The following is an 18,804-nucleotide window of genomic DNA, read 5'->3' on the forward strand; positions in this document are numbered from 1 at the left end:
CGGTGAGGGGAGCGGCCGCCCGCACAGCTCCAGCCCCGCAGCGCCCGGGCGGGCCGCGGCACGGGGGGCGGAGTGGCGGGGGGGGGGTACCCTGCCGCCCGCCCCTGGCCCGGGAGGGTGCGGGGCTGTGATGGTGTGAGGGGACGGGAACGGCTTGAGGGGACACGGATGGCGTGTAGGGGGCAGGGATGGCATGGGGAGGACGGGGATGGTGGAAGGACTGCAATGGCATGAGGGGACTGGGGCGGATTCAGGGCATTTGTTTCTCAAGCCAGCCACCCTGCACGCTTTGGCACTAAAAACCACACCACCACCACGTTTTCATTTTAAATTGGGGTTTTATTGTCAGGACGGTGGGGTTCAAGTGTACACTCAGCTGCAGAGCCGCCATGCCACGTCTCGCTGCCCCAGGGCAAGGACGAGGCTGCAGCCGTGAGCCCGTGAGTCAGGGCAGGCACTGCTGGCTCTCCGGGAAGCTGGGCTCTTCAGCACCCTCAAAAGACCACTCGGGTCTGCTCTAAACATCCATACAATTACACCACAAGTCCACGGTTCGATTACAAATAGCGCAGCATGGCCTCTCCAGCTCCCACTGCCTCTGAGATGGCTTCCGGCCCCCGCACAGGGCACTGTTGGAGTGGTGCATTGCAGCTCCCCTGCCACGGCTCAGTGCAACCACAATACATTCATTTCCAAAAGTGAGATGCGTCTGCAGGAAGCGGCACCCAAAACACCACGTAAATGCACTCATCCTAGGCCCTGCATCAACCTGGCCAAGGCACAAATGTCTGTGAAGTCCCACAAGCTGTGCTCAGGGTTTATTTTTGTGGCTGCCTCTTGTTCCACCAATCCCTGGAGACATTCAAGGCCAGGTTGGATGAGGCTCTGAGCAACCTGATCTAGTCAGGGATGTCCCTGCTCCTTGCAGGGGGGTTGGACTAGATGACCTTTGAAGGTCCCTTCCAACCCTAACCATTCTGTGATTCTAGGATTCTTACCCTGACCGAATCTAGAACTGTCAAATCCATCATTAGCCCTGTACCCAACTCCTCGGCCTTGCTCGTCTACATCCAGCAAATCTGATGTTGTTGTCCACCATCCATCTCCCAGCAGGCAAGGAACCAGCTTTAGGCTGTAGGCTTTACCCTTAGAGGGCATACAGGCTCTGATTTATGCCTCTAAGTCCACATCCAGTTTCTAGAGCGCTCCGGAGCTTTGCTAGTTCAGCAAGTGGGAAGCAGAGCTGAGACTTCCACATCGCATTTCAAAGCTGCTGCCTGTCAGCAGCACATCTGTGTAAATGCACTGTCTTGGCACGCACACACACACAAGTTCACCTTCAAACACTGAAGTAGTAAAACAAAAATAATCACTGAAAACTGCTAACAAACAGGAAAAAAACCCTGAAAAAAACCCCTGAAATCAAGACAGTAAAGAGTTCCTTCTGGAGCGACCACTTCCTACAGGGACTTCAGCACAGTGCAAGCACATAGTACAGGCATATTCCAAAAAGGTGTATTTTTCTCATAGAGATCATAGATGTCCTGCAGAGTCCTAGTTTTCCTTCAGCAATGATCAGGTTTTACAAGTTGACCCCAGATGCTGCCAAGTCAATTGCTGTACTTGTTACTCTGCACTGTAAAAAACAGGTAGTGATGGAGACGACTTGGCAAGGGAGGAAAGGGGCCTGGTTTATGACAACCTCCCAAAGGACTCCAGAAGCCAAAAGCAGGCCCTTCAACAGATTCTCCCGTGTTGGGCTTCCAAAAACCAAGATTCCCAAAAGTCACCTTCAAGGAGCTTTAGTACTGCAGTCTATTGAGTGAGTCAATGTAATGAAAAGTGGCTCCCAATGCCCAGCTTGTTTCAACATTGTCAATTTTCCGGGCAAGCTGGAAAAAAAACAACCACGCAAATAAGTTAAACCATAATTCTCTGGGAGAAGGAGAAGCATGCAAGGTGAATACAATGCTGAAGGTTATCACAACCAGTTATCATCATGGTGGGGACAGCGTCCCTCCACCCCCAGTCACAGAGCATGTGTTGCAGCACAAAGGCAAATCAAGGACCGAGCTACTGGCATGACAACTAACGCCTCGGCACCCTCCTGCCCACTCTCCTCAGCAATCCCTTTTGCGCATCACCTTAAAGACTTGGCTTTTTGGGAAGCCCAGCTCTTGCAGGAGGAAGGTGATATACGTGAGGTCCATGCAGAGAAAAGGACTGCTTCCGGGGCTGATTTCCATGGTCTTACACACTAAGGAGAAAGAAAACACTTTCTGAATGCGCACTGTGCAGCCAGGCCTAAGATCAGCCCAGCTTTGAAAAACCTCAAATGAATCCACAAAACACCTCTTGTCAGTTGAGTTGCGCAGAGATGGAACCTGTTACAATGGGGTTGAAATGACAAGCACATGTTAGCAGAAGCACAAAGCTTTGGCATACTGGAAGGAAGATCAAGGCATTCTGTTTCTCCTCTAAGACAGACGAGTTTCTTGTATCTCTCTGGGAACAGATTAAAAGGGCCTCCAACTTTTCTTCTATCGACTTCAAACCTTTAAAAATCTCTGCAACCTGAGGTGTGTTACGTTTCTTGAGCACAAGCATGCAACAGATGTTGACAAAATCAAAGAAAAGAAAAAGACAAAAGAAAAGACAAAAAAAAAAGAAAAATAAAAGACAAAACCAAAATAAACCCCACTTCCTTTCTCAGGATGAATTATACAAATTGTAGTCCAGAAATCAGAGCTGCAACAATTGTCCAGTCATTCATAAATTTTACCAAAAAGCCTCATGTCAGTTTGATCAAAGCCTGAGTTTGTGGTATTAAGAAAAGAATGTTTACATTTGTAAATCTGTGTAGGCAGTTCTCTCTGCAGCTGATGAAGCGAAAAGCTATGAACCAGTTTTCCTTCTTCTCTGATTAACAACCAAGCATATGAACAAATCTTGAGACAAAAAGAAAAATTAAACCAGATTAGAACAGCTTATGCTGACAGGATGAGAACCCCCACATCTATTTGGAAAGCATGATTTCAGGACAACCGTTAACTGGCAAGTTTATTGGTAATTTCAGAGAGAATTTTCAAATACAAGTATTATAAGATGTGTCTTATGTGGACTGCAAAGACAAGAATTAATATAAAAATAGTTGAGATTTTCAGAAACATGCAGGAATGTTGGTGAGATGCTATGGAGAGAGGTGATCAAGAGAGATACTCATTATTTACTTAAAACAAAAAAGAAGGCTTCTTAGCATGCCACACATTTACCACCTGGGTATGAATTCACACACAATTACCAGTCCTGCTTGATTGTATTTTACTCACTGTATTTAGCTGCAATTTCAAAGTCACCGAGAGTTAAGCTTCCTCCTTTTTCTTTATCTAAAGGAAAAAAAAATAAATGTGGTCTGCTATGGTTTTTGTATAAAGACAATCGTAGAGTCAAGTCCTAAAAGTTGTACGGAAATCAAACCTTGAGCCACTGAAATCAATGACAAAACTCACACTTGCTTTAAAGGTAAAAAGAACCTTTAAAAGATTCTTAGTATAGATGGAAAAGCTTCGTTTTATGAAGAACTTTCAGCCTCATTTCCTAAAGAAACGCAGACTCTCTCACCTTGTTCCCATGTTGGTGCTGCCCTGCCCTGTGATGCTTGAACACAGTTAATGCCTTTGACCAGATGTGACAGGGCAGTGGTGCTCTGCAACACATTAAATCTGAAATTATTTGTAGAACAAAGTGGCTGAGGAGGAGGGGTATGTTTGTCCATACTAGCTTGAGACCTCATCATCTGCTTTCTACCACTGAACACAACAGCCTTCTGTACACCAGCATCTCACTGGAGAAGAGATGGGCCGCGTTCTGAATACCTGAAAATCTTCATTCCATCTACAAAGGTCAGTGAAGCAAAACACACAGCCCAAGGTTGCAAGTGGGATTTCCTTAACCGCCTAAGAAATTTGTTTATCGTTATGAGGGCTTTTCTCTATTTTGGATTGCAGAGTTAATCAGACACCACTGATTTCTCAAATGCAGACAGTTTGTTTTAAAAGCAATTACCAGAAGTTGCAGGTCCTATTTCACAGCCCCAGTCCCTTCCCTATAGAAATTCAATGGCATTCAATACCCATTTGAGACCAACGCTGCACAGCAGTGTAACAAAAGACTACGTTCCATAACAGCTTAGCAAAGCATCACAGTGCGTGTAAGTGTTACCATTTCTTCCACAACTTGTCATTTAAAGTGAAATGAAAACAGGAGCAAACGTACCAATGAGACCAACCTCTGCTGCAAGGTCATAGTAGTAGGAGAAAGCATAAAAATCCAAGTCCTTCACTTCCTCGGCTTTATGCACTTTTTTGTAGAGCATCTCTGCCACTTTGTTAGAGCAAGACTCATACAGAGGCTCACCTAAAAGAAGGCAAAGAAACTCACCATAGTATAGGCAGAGAGTTAAATATACATACAATTTATTTAGGATCTGCCAGGAAACAGGCTCCCTTTTGCACAATAGCACTTTGTAAATTCTTACAAGCTCTTCACAGAGCACTGAAATCTGCTGCTTCTTCCAGCGGCAACACTTAATCATCCTCAGGCTGGGACTAAGTATGCGATAGATCAGAGATGGACAACATCTTTGAGGCAGAAGGACTGTGAAAGACCTCTTCAGGGATTACTCAGCTCTGCCTGCATTACTACCAGCAGCTGTACTGACTGGACAGACACACCATGGCAGGAGAGGAAAGAGCAGCAGAATCTCTTCAACAGCAGAGGAGCCAGACAGAACAATAAACAGAGAACCTAGTGTCTTTCTGAGAGGCCCAGAGTGTATCATTTACCGTGCTAACAGCATGCTAGCCTAGATAGGAAGAGTGATAAATCACTATACCTGCCTTCTCTCCTTTAATTTTGTACACTATTTCAGCATGTTGCCATTCAGATTTGAAGCCAGGTGGTAAGCAAGGGCTGATCAATTCCTCCCCTTCTCCTACTGCAGAAGTGAAACAAAGCCACATCAGAGAAAAACACAAGCAGTTAATTTTAGATCCCTCCCCCCTTGCCCTGCTCCAAACTGTCCCACAGCCTCAGGAAGGCACCTCCAAGCCCCAGTCGTGGCTCAGATGTCCCATGGCCCCACAGGGCTGGCAAGAATCCAGGTCTCCTGGGATCTAGCAGTGTCACCTCCTGCATTCATCTCAAATGCACCCAGCCATTGTGACAAGAGACCACTTACCACTCAGGAACCTTCAGCCCAGTGGGAAGGGGACAGACAACTCCTCCCCCCACAACAACAGAGCTACATACCCTACGCTCAGAGCCAAGACTGGAGGAGTGCCCATAACTTACAGGGTTTTCCCTCAACTCCTCCTAAAATGGCGAGCCTTGCTGACATCAGCCCGAGTCCCAGGTAACTGCAAAGGGATAAAAGCTGCTGTGAGCAACAAACATCCTTTCTCTGATACTCCACTGACAACCTGGCTGGGACATGCCAGTCTCCTCTGCATGTTTCCAGCAGCTAATGCACATAAGGGGAACAGTGTGACAACCTGCTCTCACGTTACCCTTACCGAGAGGGATAATCTCTCTTTGAAAAAGCACAGGCAACAGCTGTCAACTGTAATCTGTCTCTTGAAGAACTGGGAATGCTGAAGGCATTCCCCTAACCTTCCTCCTACCCTCCCCAAAGGCAGCACAGCCTCTAGCATTCAGGATTTACTCTTTTCAAGCCCAAACACAACCCGCAACAAACAAAGGTGGGAAGAGGCTGTTTCCCTCTGCCCAGAACACTGGGAACAGGGAAAGACAGCAAGGAGGAAGTAGTGGCAGAGACAAATGATGAACTGACTGCAACCTTCATTCTTCATCCCCCTGAACCACTCAGGGGTGAAGAGGTAGAACACCTGGGAGTTAAGCTGAGCCTGGGAAGAAGGGAGAGTGGGGGGAAGGTGGTTTTGATTTTGTTCTTATTTCTCATTATCCTACTGTTTACTGGCAATAAATTAAATTAACTTCTCTGAGTTGAGTTTGTTTTGCCCATGATCGTAACTGGTGACTTCTCTGCCCTTATCTTGCCCTACGAGCTTTTTGTTATATTTTTGTTGTATTTTCTTCCCCCTGTCCCATTGGTGGAGAAGGAGTAATACAGCAGCTTGGCAGGCACCTGGCGGGCAGCCAAGGTCAACCCACCACAATGACATGGCTCAGGTTTCTCCGCTTCTTCTTCCCAGTACTCATTTGCAAGGACCTTGCTTCAGCAAAACACCTAGATCTCACTGACTTCATAGAAAGCTTCTATGTCTACAGCGTGCTCCCTTTCCCACAACCAACCTGTATGAATACAGCTTGTAGGTGTTGTTAAACATCTGAAATGAAGTTGTATGGCCAGCTGGTGATGTCTGGAGAGTTGCCTGGAGGGAGAAAAAGATGTCACTGCAAGATTTCTGCCAGCTGCAGCAAACATCAATGATACAATCTTCCAAAACATTAGGAAAAACATGAAACAACCCTAGCATGGTTCAGAGACAAATGAAGAATTTCCAAGTATTTTGATTTGACCGCTGATACACGAGACAGCCACAACATTTCGAGCTAAATTGTGTCTTCACAGGGCAGAGTTTAAACTGGTTACGTTTCTATTTGTATCCACATCAAATTGTATAAAAGAATTATTTTAATTAAAAAGGAATCTTTATTCCAGCTCTTAACTGCTTTTGTCAAAAGGCTACAGCAACTGCCTCTTCACATGATCTCTACTAGGGAAAACTGTGTGCAAAATAATATGAAAGCCAGGCACGCGTTAACTTCCTACCCAAGTGAATTGAGCTGTGAATCTCCACAAGCCAGAGAAAAAGCACATCACTGTGTTTGCCAAGGAACAGAGTGAGGACCAGCCTGGGGTCTGAAGAAATGAAAGGGTAATTATCTAAAGCACTGTGCAGCCTCCTCCCCAAGCACACCAGCATGGCTAGCTTGTTTGTGGGGAAAAAAGCTCAGGCCACAATGCTATTCATGCTGCTCATATCTTAACACCATCTCTAAGTCCAGAATTTCCATGCCCTGGACTCTTCACATCCCCTGTTATTCTGCTGGGAGAGCACAATGTCTTGATCAGCCCAGGCTGGGACACTAGATCCAGCACCTCTATCCTCTGCTTTTGTGCAGCTTTACTATGAACAGTATCTCTGCTCGGGCCAGAGCCTTACGACTTCACGCCCGCAGGGCTTCCAGCTCACAGAACACCTATAAAAATGCCACAACAGGAAGCTGAAATGACAAACATCAGCATATACTTTTTACTGCATAATAGCTGCTGCTCCTTAGCGTTCACTTGCAAATGCGTGAACTCAGGAAAACCAGAAGCAAGGATTGAGAAGGCATCTTATTGTGTTCTTAAAACTCAACATAGGCCAAATGTTGGACTTGAATTCATTAACAGCATTGTTTTGAGTTCTTCATTGTAAGCAGCACATACTGAGAGTCAAGGTTTAAGACAGTCAAGCGAACCCTGCATTTTCCCCAAGATAAAGCAGCTCTGGTGTATTCACCACATGCACTACCAACCCATGGAGTTGGAGTAAGAGGACTGACAAAGAGCTGAGGATGCCTCCAAGACTGACTGTAACAAGGTAGATGTGACCAAGTGACCTGGGCTTTTCTGTCCAAAGTGTGACTTCATCTCACACTGACAAACTCTTGGTCTGTTTCCAAGGGAAACAAATCTGAGCAGTTACTGATTTCTGCACCATCATTTCCCAACAGTGTGCACGTTCACATTACCTCGGTGCGTGGAAGGAAGGTGATCTGTGTTGATCCACCACCCAAATCCAGCATCCCTACACTTCTCTTCTGTGGATCATCTAGGCTACCTGAAATGTGCGACAGAACAGAGAAAGCCATGGTGGGCACTGTGAGAAACTGGCTAGGAACAAAACCAGAAGTACAGTGGTAAAGAAAGAGGACAATCTAACTCCATCTGTCAGCTTCCAGCCAGCACTAAATTATACCATCATCTACTGGGCACTTATTTTGGCTTTATCAGAGTGACCCGAAAAATCTTCAAGTGACAGAGTTTCTCTTATTTCTCTGGTGGATCTTCATGCCCTAATTACAGCAGCTTTGGTTATTGGATGCCGAAACATTTTTCAGTGGATGCAAGGACCCTTTTGCAAACTCTGCTCTGGTAACCACTTTGTAACACAGAGGAATGTGGTTTTCTTGGCCGCCTCTCCCTGATCCCTTAGTGATATTTTTCAGATTCCTACAGCCAAAAGGATGACAGACTGAAAAGAGCTGGCCTAAGAGACTCAGCTCTCTTGGAATTCTTTCTGGTGCCAGCCCAGACCTCTCTTCTCGTTTAAATAAAGTTCTTCTCAGCTAGATCCTTCAAATACACCTTCCTCACACGACTAGTTTGTGTCAAGTACTTCTGTATACGTCATCACAGCTCATGTTTTAAGATCTTTGACCTTTCTGAGCATAAAAAGCTTTGGAGCACTTTTTATATTGCTCCACACACTGTGTGAGCTGAAGAGAACACTTGGACAGCAGACCGCTTTACTTATTGTCAGAGAGGGCTTCAGCTTAGTTTTTTCTTTACTCTGCAGCTACCCTTTCCTAACTCAGCAATGCAAACACTTGCAGTATTTCTATGTTACAAACCCGTAAGGAAGTAGCACAGCACTTTCTTTCAATTTGTGCAGCTGCCAAGCACGGCTAGAATATCCACATCAAAAACTCAGCTAGAGCTAGTGGCAGACTCTAAAAAGGAATAAAACACTTTGGTACTGTACAGGGAATTGAAAGAAAGGCTACATTAAACATCTAGGAAAAAGGGATTAAACTCCTCACTCTGTCAAGTAAATGGCCAAAATACTAACGACTTAAATAGGCCAGGCCAAAATCAACTGCTGACTTATTCCTAGATTCTTCTTTCTCCCACTCCAACCCAATGAATGAGCAAATCTCATGCAGGGGCAGAAAACAGCATGAATTTCACAGCATCGGTCATATCTTTAGGCACATGCTTATGTACACATACCTGTTAAAAAATTTATTGTGATCCAGGCTGAAGTACCTAATAATGAAAAGATTCGGAAGACACACTGTTAGATTACACCGTTTCATTTTATCTAACAACAGTAACAAATAAGTTGAGCCATTTTACAAGGTTGTCCTGCTTTAGGATCTGTTTAGCTGGAGGCATTTTTAAGTTTTCTCATACAGTTTAACTGCACTGTCTAACCAAAACAATCAGCAAACTAGAGCTTGTCATCCAACAACAGAGACACCAGAGACCCTCTGCCACAAGCTCCCTTGTCCCCTTTCACAAATCGAGGACTTCCAATACAAGATCTCCAAAGGATGTCTAGCTGAGAGCTAAGCAAGAAGGACCTTCAAAGGAGCGTGAACAAGACTGGCTCTGCTGAGCCCCCCTGATCCACCTTGCCCCAAAGCCAGCGTTCCCACAACTGTCAACGGCTGCCAAAACCCAAGATTAGATGACTTAAACAAAGAGAATGACCTTCTATATCAGAGCCTGTGTGATATTTGGAAGAGAAGCCCCATATATGAAACGTCTACAGAACTCTGCATTTCACAGGTCAAAACCTTAGGCGAGAAATCACAAAGGCTTCAGTCCTTAGCTAAAAGACAAGGAAATGACTGACACTCACATTATTCATTTTCCAGGAAAACATCCACTGGTGGGGTTTTTGTTTGATGTCAGGAACTCAACTTCCCTTTTGAATACTAAGAATTTATATCTTTTCAGTGGTCTAATTTTTCTTATTTTCCTCTAAGCATTTCTGTGAGCCACACTGTTTCTGTCCTCTTCTTGTTTTATAAACATTTTCTCCATAAATTAGATTAATTAATGGGCCTTATGTTAACAAATTCAAATATTTATCCATGTGGTTAAAACTCAAGGCATGCTAGGGAACATGGTCCAGTTCAACCCTTGGCTGAACCAAGGCTGTCACTGCTATTAATGATTTTAAAACAAAACAAAAAGAACTACAATGTCTTTCTTCCATTAAGCAGTAAAGAAGAAACTCATAAACAGCTCCAAACAGCTCCAGATATTTTAAAGTTTGGTTTCTAAGCAGATTTAAAACACATTTGAACACTCAGTTACTTAGAATTTAGGTATGTTTCTTCAAATTATTTTAAATCAAGACCAATTCTGGGTTCTGTTCTCAGCACTTTTTTGATGAGCATCAACTTACTTCAGCATGCATTTTCTTCTCTATGTAACATTTTTTAAGACTGAATTCACAATCACTCTCATTAGATCAGTTATAATCAACATTATGATCAAATACTTCCAGAAAGCTCTGATGAATATTGTCAAAAGCAGGGTGTGCAAAACCAGTTGCTGAAGACCATCTCAACAAACAGATATTTGGAAACTTTCCAGAAGTACTGAATGCACAGTAGCTTCCTGGTGATCCCACAGGAACTGCCCAGCGCTCAGAGCTTCAAAAATTGGAACAGAGTTCAGGACTTTACATTGGAAAATGTAGCAGAAGATCTCTTTGGCAGGCACTGCCTGAGGCAGCGTGAAAATTGCGTCAAACCTGCTGCATGTGGGTTCCCACTACAGTGAGTGGGGACTTGTCACAGTGCAGCAGGATTCTCCAGGATCGCAGAAAGTCTCCAGAAGTTAGCCTACCTTCATCAGTTCCATTCATTATCGACACGCAGTTGTCCCTCACGAAGAACGGGGAGGCCTGAAAAATCTCCTTCACCTGTAGTTCAGACAAAAGCTACACTCAGAGAAACCTTATTTTTCAGCTGGATATCAAGTTTTTTTTAAAACTCCAGTTCTACAAAACTGTTCCTCTTCTTAGTCCAGATCCTGACTGCTGCTCACCACTTTGAATTTCAAGAGCCCAACAAGCATCAGCCTGCACTCTGCTATAAAAGGTCAGCGATTTACACGCTGCCTCTGCAGTTTGGTGTAGAGACCGGGATGGAAGTGTGGGTTTTCAGGCATGAAGACTGCTCAGAAATGCCATTAACAAGGGATGGATATAAGTAGGGAAGGGAACTCAGTTTACTTTGCTGCAACTGGCGACCCACAGGGTATTATTATACATGCATGGGAGAGGCAGGAGATGGACAGCCTGGCTTTCAGGAATGCTCCAGGGAACAGCATTTTTAATAGAAGCATGTTGGTTGTTAGAAGTCCTCTACATTACATCCTACATGAGGCAGCAAAGCCCTAGGTTTCCAGAGTCCTTTAAAGTAATAAATGCAGCAGTTCCAGCTGAAATTCAGTGTGGAAAAGAATAGGCCAGCTTGCAGGCAGCAGAGAACAATACAGGCATTGGTTTCAACCACACCACGTTTCTTCCTTCCAATTATTGCTTAGGAAAAGAGTACACTTAGTGCACACTTAATAAGCTTTTCCCATAGCTGTAAGGTCTAGAACATAATATTCTGTTTATTTTTATAACATTTTAAAATAGTAAATATATTTTACATGCCTATAAATACAATTTACATTCTTTCCAATCAATGTAAAGGAACAACCTTGCAGCAGCAGGCTGGTAACGTGACCAATCAAACAGCAGAGAGCTGTTGTTCTCAAAATAGCAGGATCCTGGTCAAAAACGCCAACAAACACGTCTAATAAAAACAAGCCTGTGGTGACTGTTAGGCATATCTCATTACAGTTGTTACGTTACATGTCATCTCTAGGCTTATTTGGAGCTGTCACCATTCCTCTGTGCTTATACTCACACAATTTCTCTCCCCAACCCTATCTGAGATCAGGTAGCTCTGCGTTGCTTTCAGAGTTAAACGGTAGGAATGGCTCATGTAAGTGAAGATAAAGGAGTATGAGCCTCACACTGAAAAGGCCAAATTTTGCTATAAAATTTCTGGAAAGCAAATGGAAAGACAAGAAATAGTACCTTATCCAGCAGCTTCTGAGCTTTCTCTCCTGGTAGCAAACGTAGGCCAGCTGTGGCTTTTAGGACCAGAGGAGTAAACTTCCACAGCTCCACAGGAACTTCCTTCTTTGCCACCTCCAGGAGCTCTTTTATTCCCTGGCCACTCTGTGAACAGAGAAAGAACCAAAAAAAAAGGCATCTTAGAAACTCTGCCTTTCTTGGAAAGGCAAAAGGGTGATCAGAGGTATGACTCACTGTAAACGTGGAACAGAGACAAGTAAATATAACAAGGGATCAGGAGAAGGTGGAGGACTCACTATCTCCTACAAAGTGAGACCTGATGGATATAATGGGGATTATCCAGCAACTGGTCAAAAACAAACAGGAAGAGTCACTTTTTCAAACAGTGACATAGAACTCTCTGCCACTGAATGTTCTGGCTAGAAAAGGTTCAAAACGGAGTATGACAAATCTTTAGGGAAAAAAAAAGCCCTTTGGAGCTGTAAAACACTATGAGCTGGGTGTAAGTCTGGCTCAGGAAGTCCCTAAATCCCTGCAAGCCAGAAGTTAAGGGAGATAGGAGATAAGTCACTTAGTACTTGGCCTGCTTTTTATACTATTTCCTTGAAAATTCAATTCTGGTCACTTTTGGAGAAGGCTCTGCTGCAGTCCAACACAGGTCTTTTATAATTTTCTTAAGATCATCAGAATTCTTAAGGCAGAGATAGGAAAAAACTTCTACTGTGCTTAACTAACAACATCACCAAGCAGAACTAGATGTGTTCTGTTCCTTGCTTCTCTGCATGCTGACCAACTTTTACTGTGGACTTGTATCACTCACAGACACTTCGCTGAACTGAGACAGCTCCACAGCAAGATGTGATTTGCAGGGCATATCAAGAACAGAGGGTTCTGGCACACATACTTTTACAGTAACAGAAACAAAATTACCTTTTGAACGTCATCGGCATATGCAGATAGACCTGGCGTCAGTGCTTTAAACGTCTCATGGGTTAATTTGGGAGTCCCTGTTCAAAAGCAGTATTCCAAAATAAGTAATGTACTAATAAATTTGCATATACACAAAATCAGTCTATGAATTACATCCCTATGTGCTAATGAAAGTCAACTGAACCCTCTGTCTAATAAACTACCAACAGCCACCCAAACTTTAAATACAGCCCTTGCTATGTAATTAGCTCCCGAGAAACCCATTTTTAAAAGTCATGATTATTTTTTCAGGTGCTGCTGTCCACTATGCACCCATTTTTCAGGCACATCAGCCAGTCGCCAGATGGGTGCAAGTTCTCTTTGAGCCCTTACACCTGCCACGTGCAACTTTCCAAACTGCACCGATAACAAAGACACCCAGTTTCAGCGTGCTCTGTTCTGGCTAAACTTGACTCCAGCAAAACTCAGTTGAATCTTTACAACCATTTGCAATGGCAGCAGAGGGAGCCAGACCTAACTATTTTGGAAACCCACAGTACAGACAATTATACGAACTTGCAGGCAAGACAACATGAGTTTGACAACACCCTCTTCCTGTACCTAACTACACTCCATAAAGTTTCTTGCAACATATTCTGAAATTATGTTTAAAGAGAAGCAGGCAAGGAAGAAGCAAATATTTGGGAATACACTGAAAGAAGAATGAAGGAAATCCACAGGCTGCTGCTTAACGCCTTTGGTGGCTAAGCCTTACACTAGCCCATTCTGCAAACCTAAGGTGCTCCCCAGAGGCCAGTCACACCATACACCACATGGCTAATCCTCAAAAGCATCCTCAGATCACCTGCTAACAGCATTCACATGGGTTCTTTCATCTTTAAGAGTTTCACAAATAGGAGGAGCTTGCAACACCTAAACAAATGAAGCTTACAACTCCAGAGAAAAACTAGGGCTTTTTCATACACTTCTGTGTCGCTTCTGGGCAGTGCTTTCTGTCCAGACGCAATACAGAGGAATTTTAATCAAACAGTGAAGTTCTGCAATTTAAATCCAACACTGAAGCCAAAGATGCACTTAACCAGACAATGCAGAGAGAAGCACCTCACCACCAGGAAATGGAGACAGCCAACAATGTCATGGTGAAAATTTGGTGGAATAAGACAGTCTGAGCTTATAACTCTTTCTTCCACCAAGCAGTGTGATGAAAAATTGCTCTTCTTTGAGGGACTGTTCTAAACATACAGCTGCTATTTAGTTCACATTCTGATATTACAGCATTTTCTTCCTGTTGAATGTTTTCAAAATTTCATCCAAACCCATATGCTTGGACCATAATATAATTCCTGATGGCTCTCTAGAAAGAGCTGAAGCATGTTTGTTCAAGAAATCCCGAGAAAAGAATCATCAACAATCTACCCCATACGTTACAGAAGAATTAAGCTATCGTGCAATGTGTAGGCCATACCTTTTGGCTGCTGTGTAAATTTAAAAATATGGATACGAGTTCCTGTGCTGCCTGCATCAAACATAATTCCATAAAAGACTGAGAGATCTGTGCTCAGTGCCTGATGGTTCCGTTCGTCTCCCTTGCTTTCAGCAGCTCCTTCTGTTGCTCCAATGATTGGTTTGGAATCCAAGTGCCATTTTATGTATGCAACATAAATAGCTATGCATGCCAAAATCCCAAAAGCGAAGAACCGCTTTGATATCTTCATGGCTTCCATTTATCAGATGTTTTGTTTCTTCCCTTTATCAAATGTTTTCTTTCTTGTACTTCACACAGAACAGGTGGTTTCCACATCACTCCTATATTCAACAGAAAAAAAAAAGATATGTTCCATTTTCTAAACCTGCTGAAAGGATCTAAAAGTATGATGGTTATTTGACAAGGGACTTACAGGAGTAAACTTGACCTGAGCATTAGTTAAATACTTAACTGTTAATTGGTTTAGATCTGCGATGAGAAAGTTGAGCACGATAGTCAAAGTGAGCAGTAAGTCACTGCAACAAACAACCTGGTAAAAAAACTTCCAGGCACGGAGTGACAGACCACTGCTGGCAAGTAAAAGGATTTATGTCTGCAGCTCCTTCAGCATCTGGAGTAAGACTGAGATACCAGCCTCAAATGAGCACCTTCAGTGCTCAAATCTATCTCAAGTAACCCAGGGAAACTTGCAGTTAAATGCTTACATATATTCCAGCAGGTCAGTGTAGAATCCTGCATTCAAAAGTGGGATTCACCTGTGAATCCCTTGTAAAACTGGACCTAGCAGCAAAATCCTTTTCTTCTACTTTGCTTGTCCTAACCATCAAATGCCGCCACGGCTGCTGGATGCCTATGAGACCACACACTACTTCCCCAATGGTTCGGAGGAAGGAACATATCCATCCTCCTTCAGCATGTCATTGAGATCTACAGCTGATTTCAAGATATGAAGCTGCATAAACCTGCTACTGAGGCCTAAGAAGAAGCAGAGTAAGGAGAGGTCAGAGAAGCTAAATACAGTAACTGAGGTGGGAAGGGACCTCAAGAGATCTCTCATCCAACCTCCTGCTCAAAGCACGGCAGCTATGGGGACCCTCCATGTTGCTCAGGGGTATATACAACTGCATCTTGAAAACCGCCAAGGATGGAGATCCCACAACTTCTCTGGGCAACCTGAATAATTTGCAGTTATCTTTGTTAGTTCCTGGATGGTGAAGGAGGTCCCAGAAGATTGGACAAGGACCATTTAAAATCAGTGTTTAAAAGGCAAGAAGGAAGATCCAGGGAATTAGAGTGCCCTCCCCCAGCTCCAATACCAAGAAACAAACCACAGCAAAGCAAAACACGAGAAAGCTATGAGCACCCCATGACATCATCCAGAGGATTAAAAAACAGTCAGTGCTGATTTATGGGGAGCAAATTACATTATAACTTTCATTTTTTGACAATGTAACGAAGAAGAGAAAGCAAACCTGTTGATGAAGTTGACTTAAAACAAGATTTTGACACATATGTAATCTGTTGATGATACAAATTCAGGAGGTGTACAGAGGGCATGAAGGGAGGAATTTAAATTCAAGGTGATTACCGTGTATTGACAAAAATGGGTAAGTCAAAATTTTATAAAAATGGAGGAAAGCAAAACCACAGGCACAAATACGTATGAAGAACAGATCAGCATAGGGATAAAGGAACCATAGGCTGTCATGAAACAGAATCAGGGGAGATGGCATTGCAAAAAAAAAAAAAAAAAAGGAAAAAAAAAATTTCTGGCTTCTATCAACAGGCACAGAGATGTAGCTGGTAATTGCTGCACATACAGGGAGTGGCTGGTTCGGTCTTCCTGGTGCCAGAAAGCCCCTCAACAACATAAGGAAGAAATTTTTTTTACAATGAGGGTGGCGGCACAGTGGAACAGGTTGCCCAGAGGGGTGGTAGATGCCCCATCGCTGGAAACATTCAAGGCCAGGTTGGACGGGGCTCTGAGCAACCTGATCTGGTTGCAGATGTCCCTGCTCCTTGCAGGGGGGTTGGACCAGATGGCCTTTAAAGGCCCCTTCCAACCCAAACTATTCTATGATTCCATGAACTGCAGTTACGCGAGAGCTAAACCCGTGTCACGGGAGGAAAGCAGCAGGCACCGGACGATCCTCGGAGGACACAGAGGTCTCTGCCGCGGGAAGGGGGAGGCTGGAAGGAGGAGAGGGATGGAGGCGCAGCAGTCGGCCAGTGTAAACCCCCGACCCCCACCTTCCTGAAACCGGGATCAGCTCTTCCCTGCCTTTGTCAGGGGACGCTGGGATTTGCTGCAAAGGAAAATCTTTCCGCCCGGGAGGCCGAAGGCGGGCGGGGACCCGGCGGGAGCCGGCTGTCGGGCCGGTGCCCGTGGCGGCACAGGCCGGCCGGCAGCCCAGCCCTGCGCGGCCCCGCCGCGGCCTCTCAGCGCGGGCGGCCCGGCGCGATCCGGCCCACGGGGCGCCTGTCCGCCCGCCGCTCCCCCGCACTCAGGGATCCCCGCACCCTCCGCGCCCAACCCGACCCGACCCGCCGCCCGCACTCACGCCGCCACCGGCTCCGCCATGGCGACGCCGCTGCCCCGCCCCTCCGACTGCGCCGGCGCGGTGCCGAGCGGCTGGCCGTACCGATCGGTTGGCTGCGCTGCGTCCGCGTGCGCGTCACCGCTCCCCGGCCGCCGCGGGGCTGCGCCCGGTCCCCGGGACGGCCTTGACCGCGGGGGCTCCTCCGCCGGATACGGCCGATTCCGCAGCTCCAGCCCCACCCCCCCCCCCCCCCCGCCCCCGGCAAGGCCCAGCGTGAACCCCTCAGTGGTGGCGCCCCGGGGAAAATGTGCTTAAAAAAGGGGGCAAAACGCCACAAAAAGCAGAGAGGTGTGAGGGAAAGATGTGAGGGGAACCGTCCCCGAGGTGAGAGGAGCAGAGAGGAGGTGCCGGGCGGAGACCTCTGCCGGAGAGCGCCCGGCAGAAAGCAGCTGTGGAGCAGCCCGGGGCCTGTACAATTTAGGGAGGGGGCCTGTAGGTCACTAAAGGTGATAAGGTCACTAAACCCCTGCTCCCCTTGTGAGGTCCAGCCCCAGGCAGGCGCTCCTCGCTTGCGGGTACGGCCCTGCTCTGAGGCAGAAAGCTTGGTAGATGTGCTCAAAGGACACCCTTGCGTGGCTGTTTGTTTTTTTTTTTTCTCTCCATGTGTTGTGTTCCTCCAGACTTTTTTTTTCCGCTTGATTAACTTCCTTAATGGCTCTTCTTCCGCCCAGATCATTTTGTCTTTCACCAGCTGACATTACTCCTGCAGCAGCCTGCTGCTCCACCCAGTTTGGAAGAATGAGGAGAGGTGGTTTGGGAGTGACGATGTGTGAGCGCTCAGCGGTAAACACGAGGCGTGAAGGAAAGAGGTGGAGGCTGATGTTTGGAAATCAGATGCAGAGCAGAGGTGTAAGCCGTGATGCTCTTGGCTGCATGCGAGAGGCTCACATCCTCCCGGTGAGCCCTGCCGTCACTCGCAGCTCGGTGCAGGTGTCTGTGCTGAGAGACCCTGACCATAGGAATGAGCACAGAGTCTCCCGAGGTGTTATTTATTCCAGTAAATGACTCCCTCATAGCAGTGTTTGGAAAGTAAATTAGTTTGATTTTTATTTCCCCCCCCCCCCAGCCCTGTGGGTAGCAGACATTGAGGAATTTCAAATGGTGGTTATTATTCAAACTCCCTGTCTATGTTCCTCAGGTAAATGAAACTGATCTTTCCAACTATTTTTCTGATTCACTTTAATGTTGTTTAATTATATTTTAAAGGAATCGTGCTATTAATGGAAGAATGCTGCCATGGCAGATTAAGGCACTAAGACATTAAGATTTGTGGCTCACCCATTATGTGATTGCAACAGAATCTATATTTAGTTTCTAGCCTTCCTAGTTCGTAAGCGAGACCCTGACACCCAGTGTGGTTTCTCCATAGAAACTGCGAGCATCTTGAAAAAACCAGCTGAGCGCGCTCCGACAATTCCTGTTGATGTTAATCCTGAAATTGCTGCTATAGCCCTCCTGTCAGTTGCAGCATCTCAGGAGCTGTAAACCCATCGGGAAGAAGATGAGACAGGAGAGCCTCGGCAAAGATGCAGCCTGACTGCTGGGTAAATGCCCTTTATTCCTGAGACTGAGGGAAGGAAGACGCTTGCAGCTAGGCATGGGTGGCTGGTCTTGGTGAGTCTGTAGCATAGCATCACCTTATTCTGACCCAAAATACAAGATATTGACAAGTTAAAATTTGCCAGTGTTTATGGTTACTGCTACACCAGCTGGAGTACAGCGATACGTAGTGGCAGTGTGCCGGTAAATGCAATGCAAATAAGCTGGTTTTCAGTTAGCTTTGGTCAGAGTGATCCCCTTGCAGTAAAACAGCAAATAATGGATATAGTGAGTAGAGATGCTACAAGTTTTGGGCCAAGGAGCTACC

At 45.4% G+C, this 18,804-nt stretch overlaps 1 protein-coding gene across 3 annotated transcripts; it reads right to left on the reverse strand.

The window, feature by feature from the left end:
* Nucleotides 1–318: 318 nt before the first annotated feature.
* ENTPD6 (ectonucleoside triphosphate diphosphohydrolase 6) lies at nucleotides 319–16,939 on the reverse strand. 3 transcript variants are annotated; one of them, XM_086744200.1, is made up of 14 exons: nucleotides 16,899–16,939; nucleotides 14,317–14,657; nucleotides 12,852–12,928; nucleotides 11,922–12,065; nucleotides 10,676–10,751; nucleotides 9,044–9,079; nucleotides 7,783–7,871; nucleotides 6,334–6,413; nucleotides 5,353–5,417; nucleotides 4,895–4,996; nucleotides 4,276–4,416; nucleotides 3,330–3,386; nucleotides 2,145–2,257; nucleotides 319–1,892 (listed from the first exon to the last, which is right to left on the reverse strand). In XM_086744200.1, the coding sequence occupies exons 2-14, from the start codon at nucleotides 14,573–14,575 to the stop codon at nucleotides 1,803–1,805; spliced, it is 1,329 nt and encodes a 442-aa protein (XP_086600326.1). In that variant the 5' UTR covers nucleotides 14,576–14,657; nucleotides 16,899–16,939; the 3' UTR covers nucleotides 319–1,802. The 3 variants fall into 3 exon arrangements, with proteins under 3 accessions (XP_086600326.1, XP_086600327.1, XP_086600328.1); XM_086744201.1 differs by lacking the exon at nucleotides 16,899–16,939 and adding an exon at nucleotides 15,810–15,917; XM_086744202.1 differs by lacking the exon at nucleotides 2,145–2,257.
* Between the last annotated feature and the right edge of the window lie 1,865 nt (nucleotides 16,940–18,804).

Source organism: Chlamydotis macqueenii, chromosome 3 (genome assembly GCF_036417535.1).
Source record: "Chlamydotis macqueenii isolate bChlMac1 chromosome 3, bChlMac1.mat, whole genome shotgun sequence".
Classification (NCBI taxonomy): Eukaryota; Metazoa; Chordata; class Aves; order Otidiformes; family Otididae; genus Chlamydotis; species Chlamydotis macqueenii.

What these genes read in the sequence shown, in the direction of transcription:
- ENTPD6 (XM_086744200.1), bottom strand. Translation starts at nt 14,575, where the DNA reads ATGGAAGCCATGAAGATATCAAAGCGGTTCTTCGCTTTTGGGATTTTG. An exon ending in ATGCCGATGACGTTCAAAAG is followed by an intron (nt 12,066 to 12,851) that starts GTAATTTTGTTT and finishes CTCTGTTCACAG; the next exon opens with AGTGGCCAGGGAATAAAAGA. An exon ending in AATGAATGGAACTGATGAAG is followed by an intron (nt 9,080 to 10,675) that starts GTAGGCTAACTT and finishes TTTCATTATTAG; the next exon opens with GTACTTCAGCCTGGATCACA.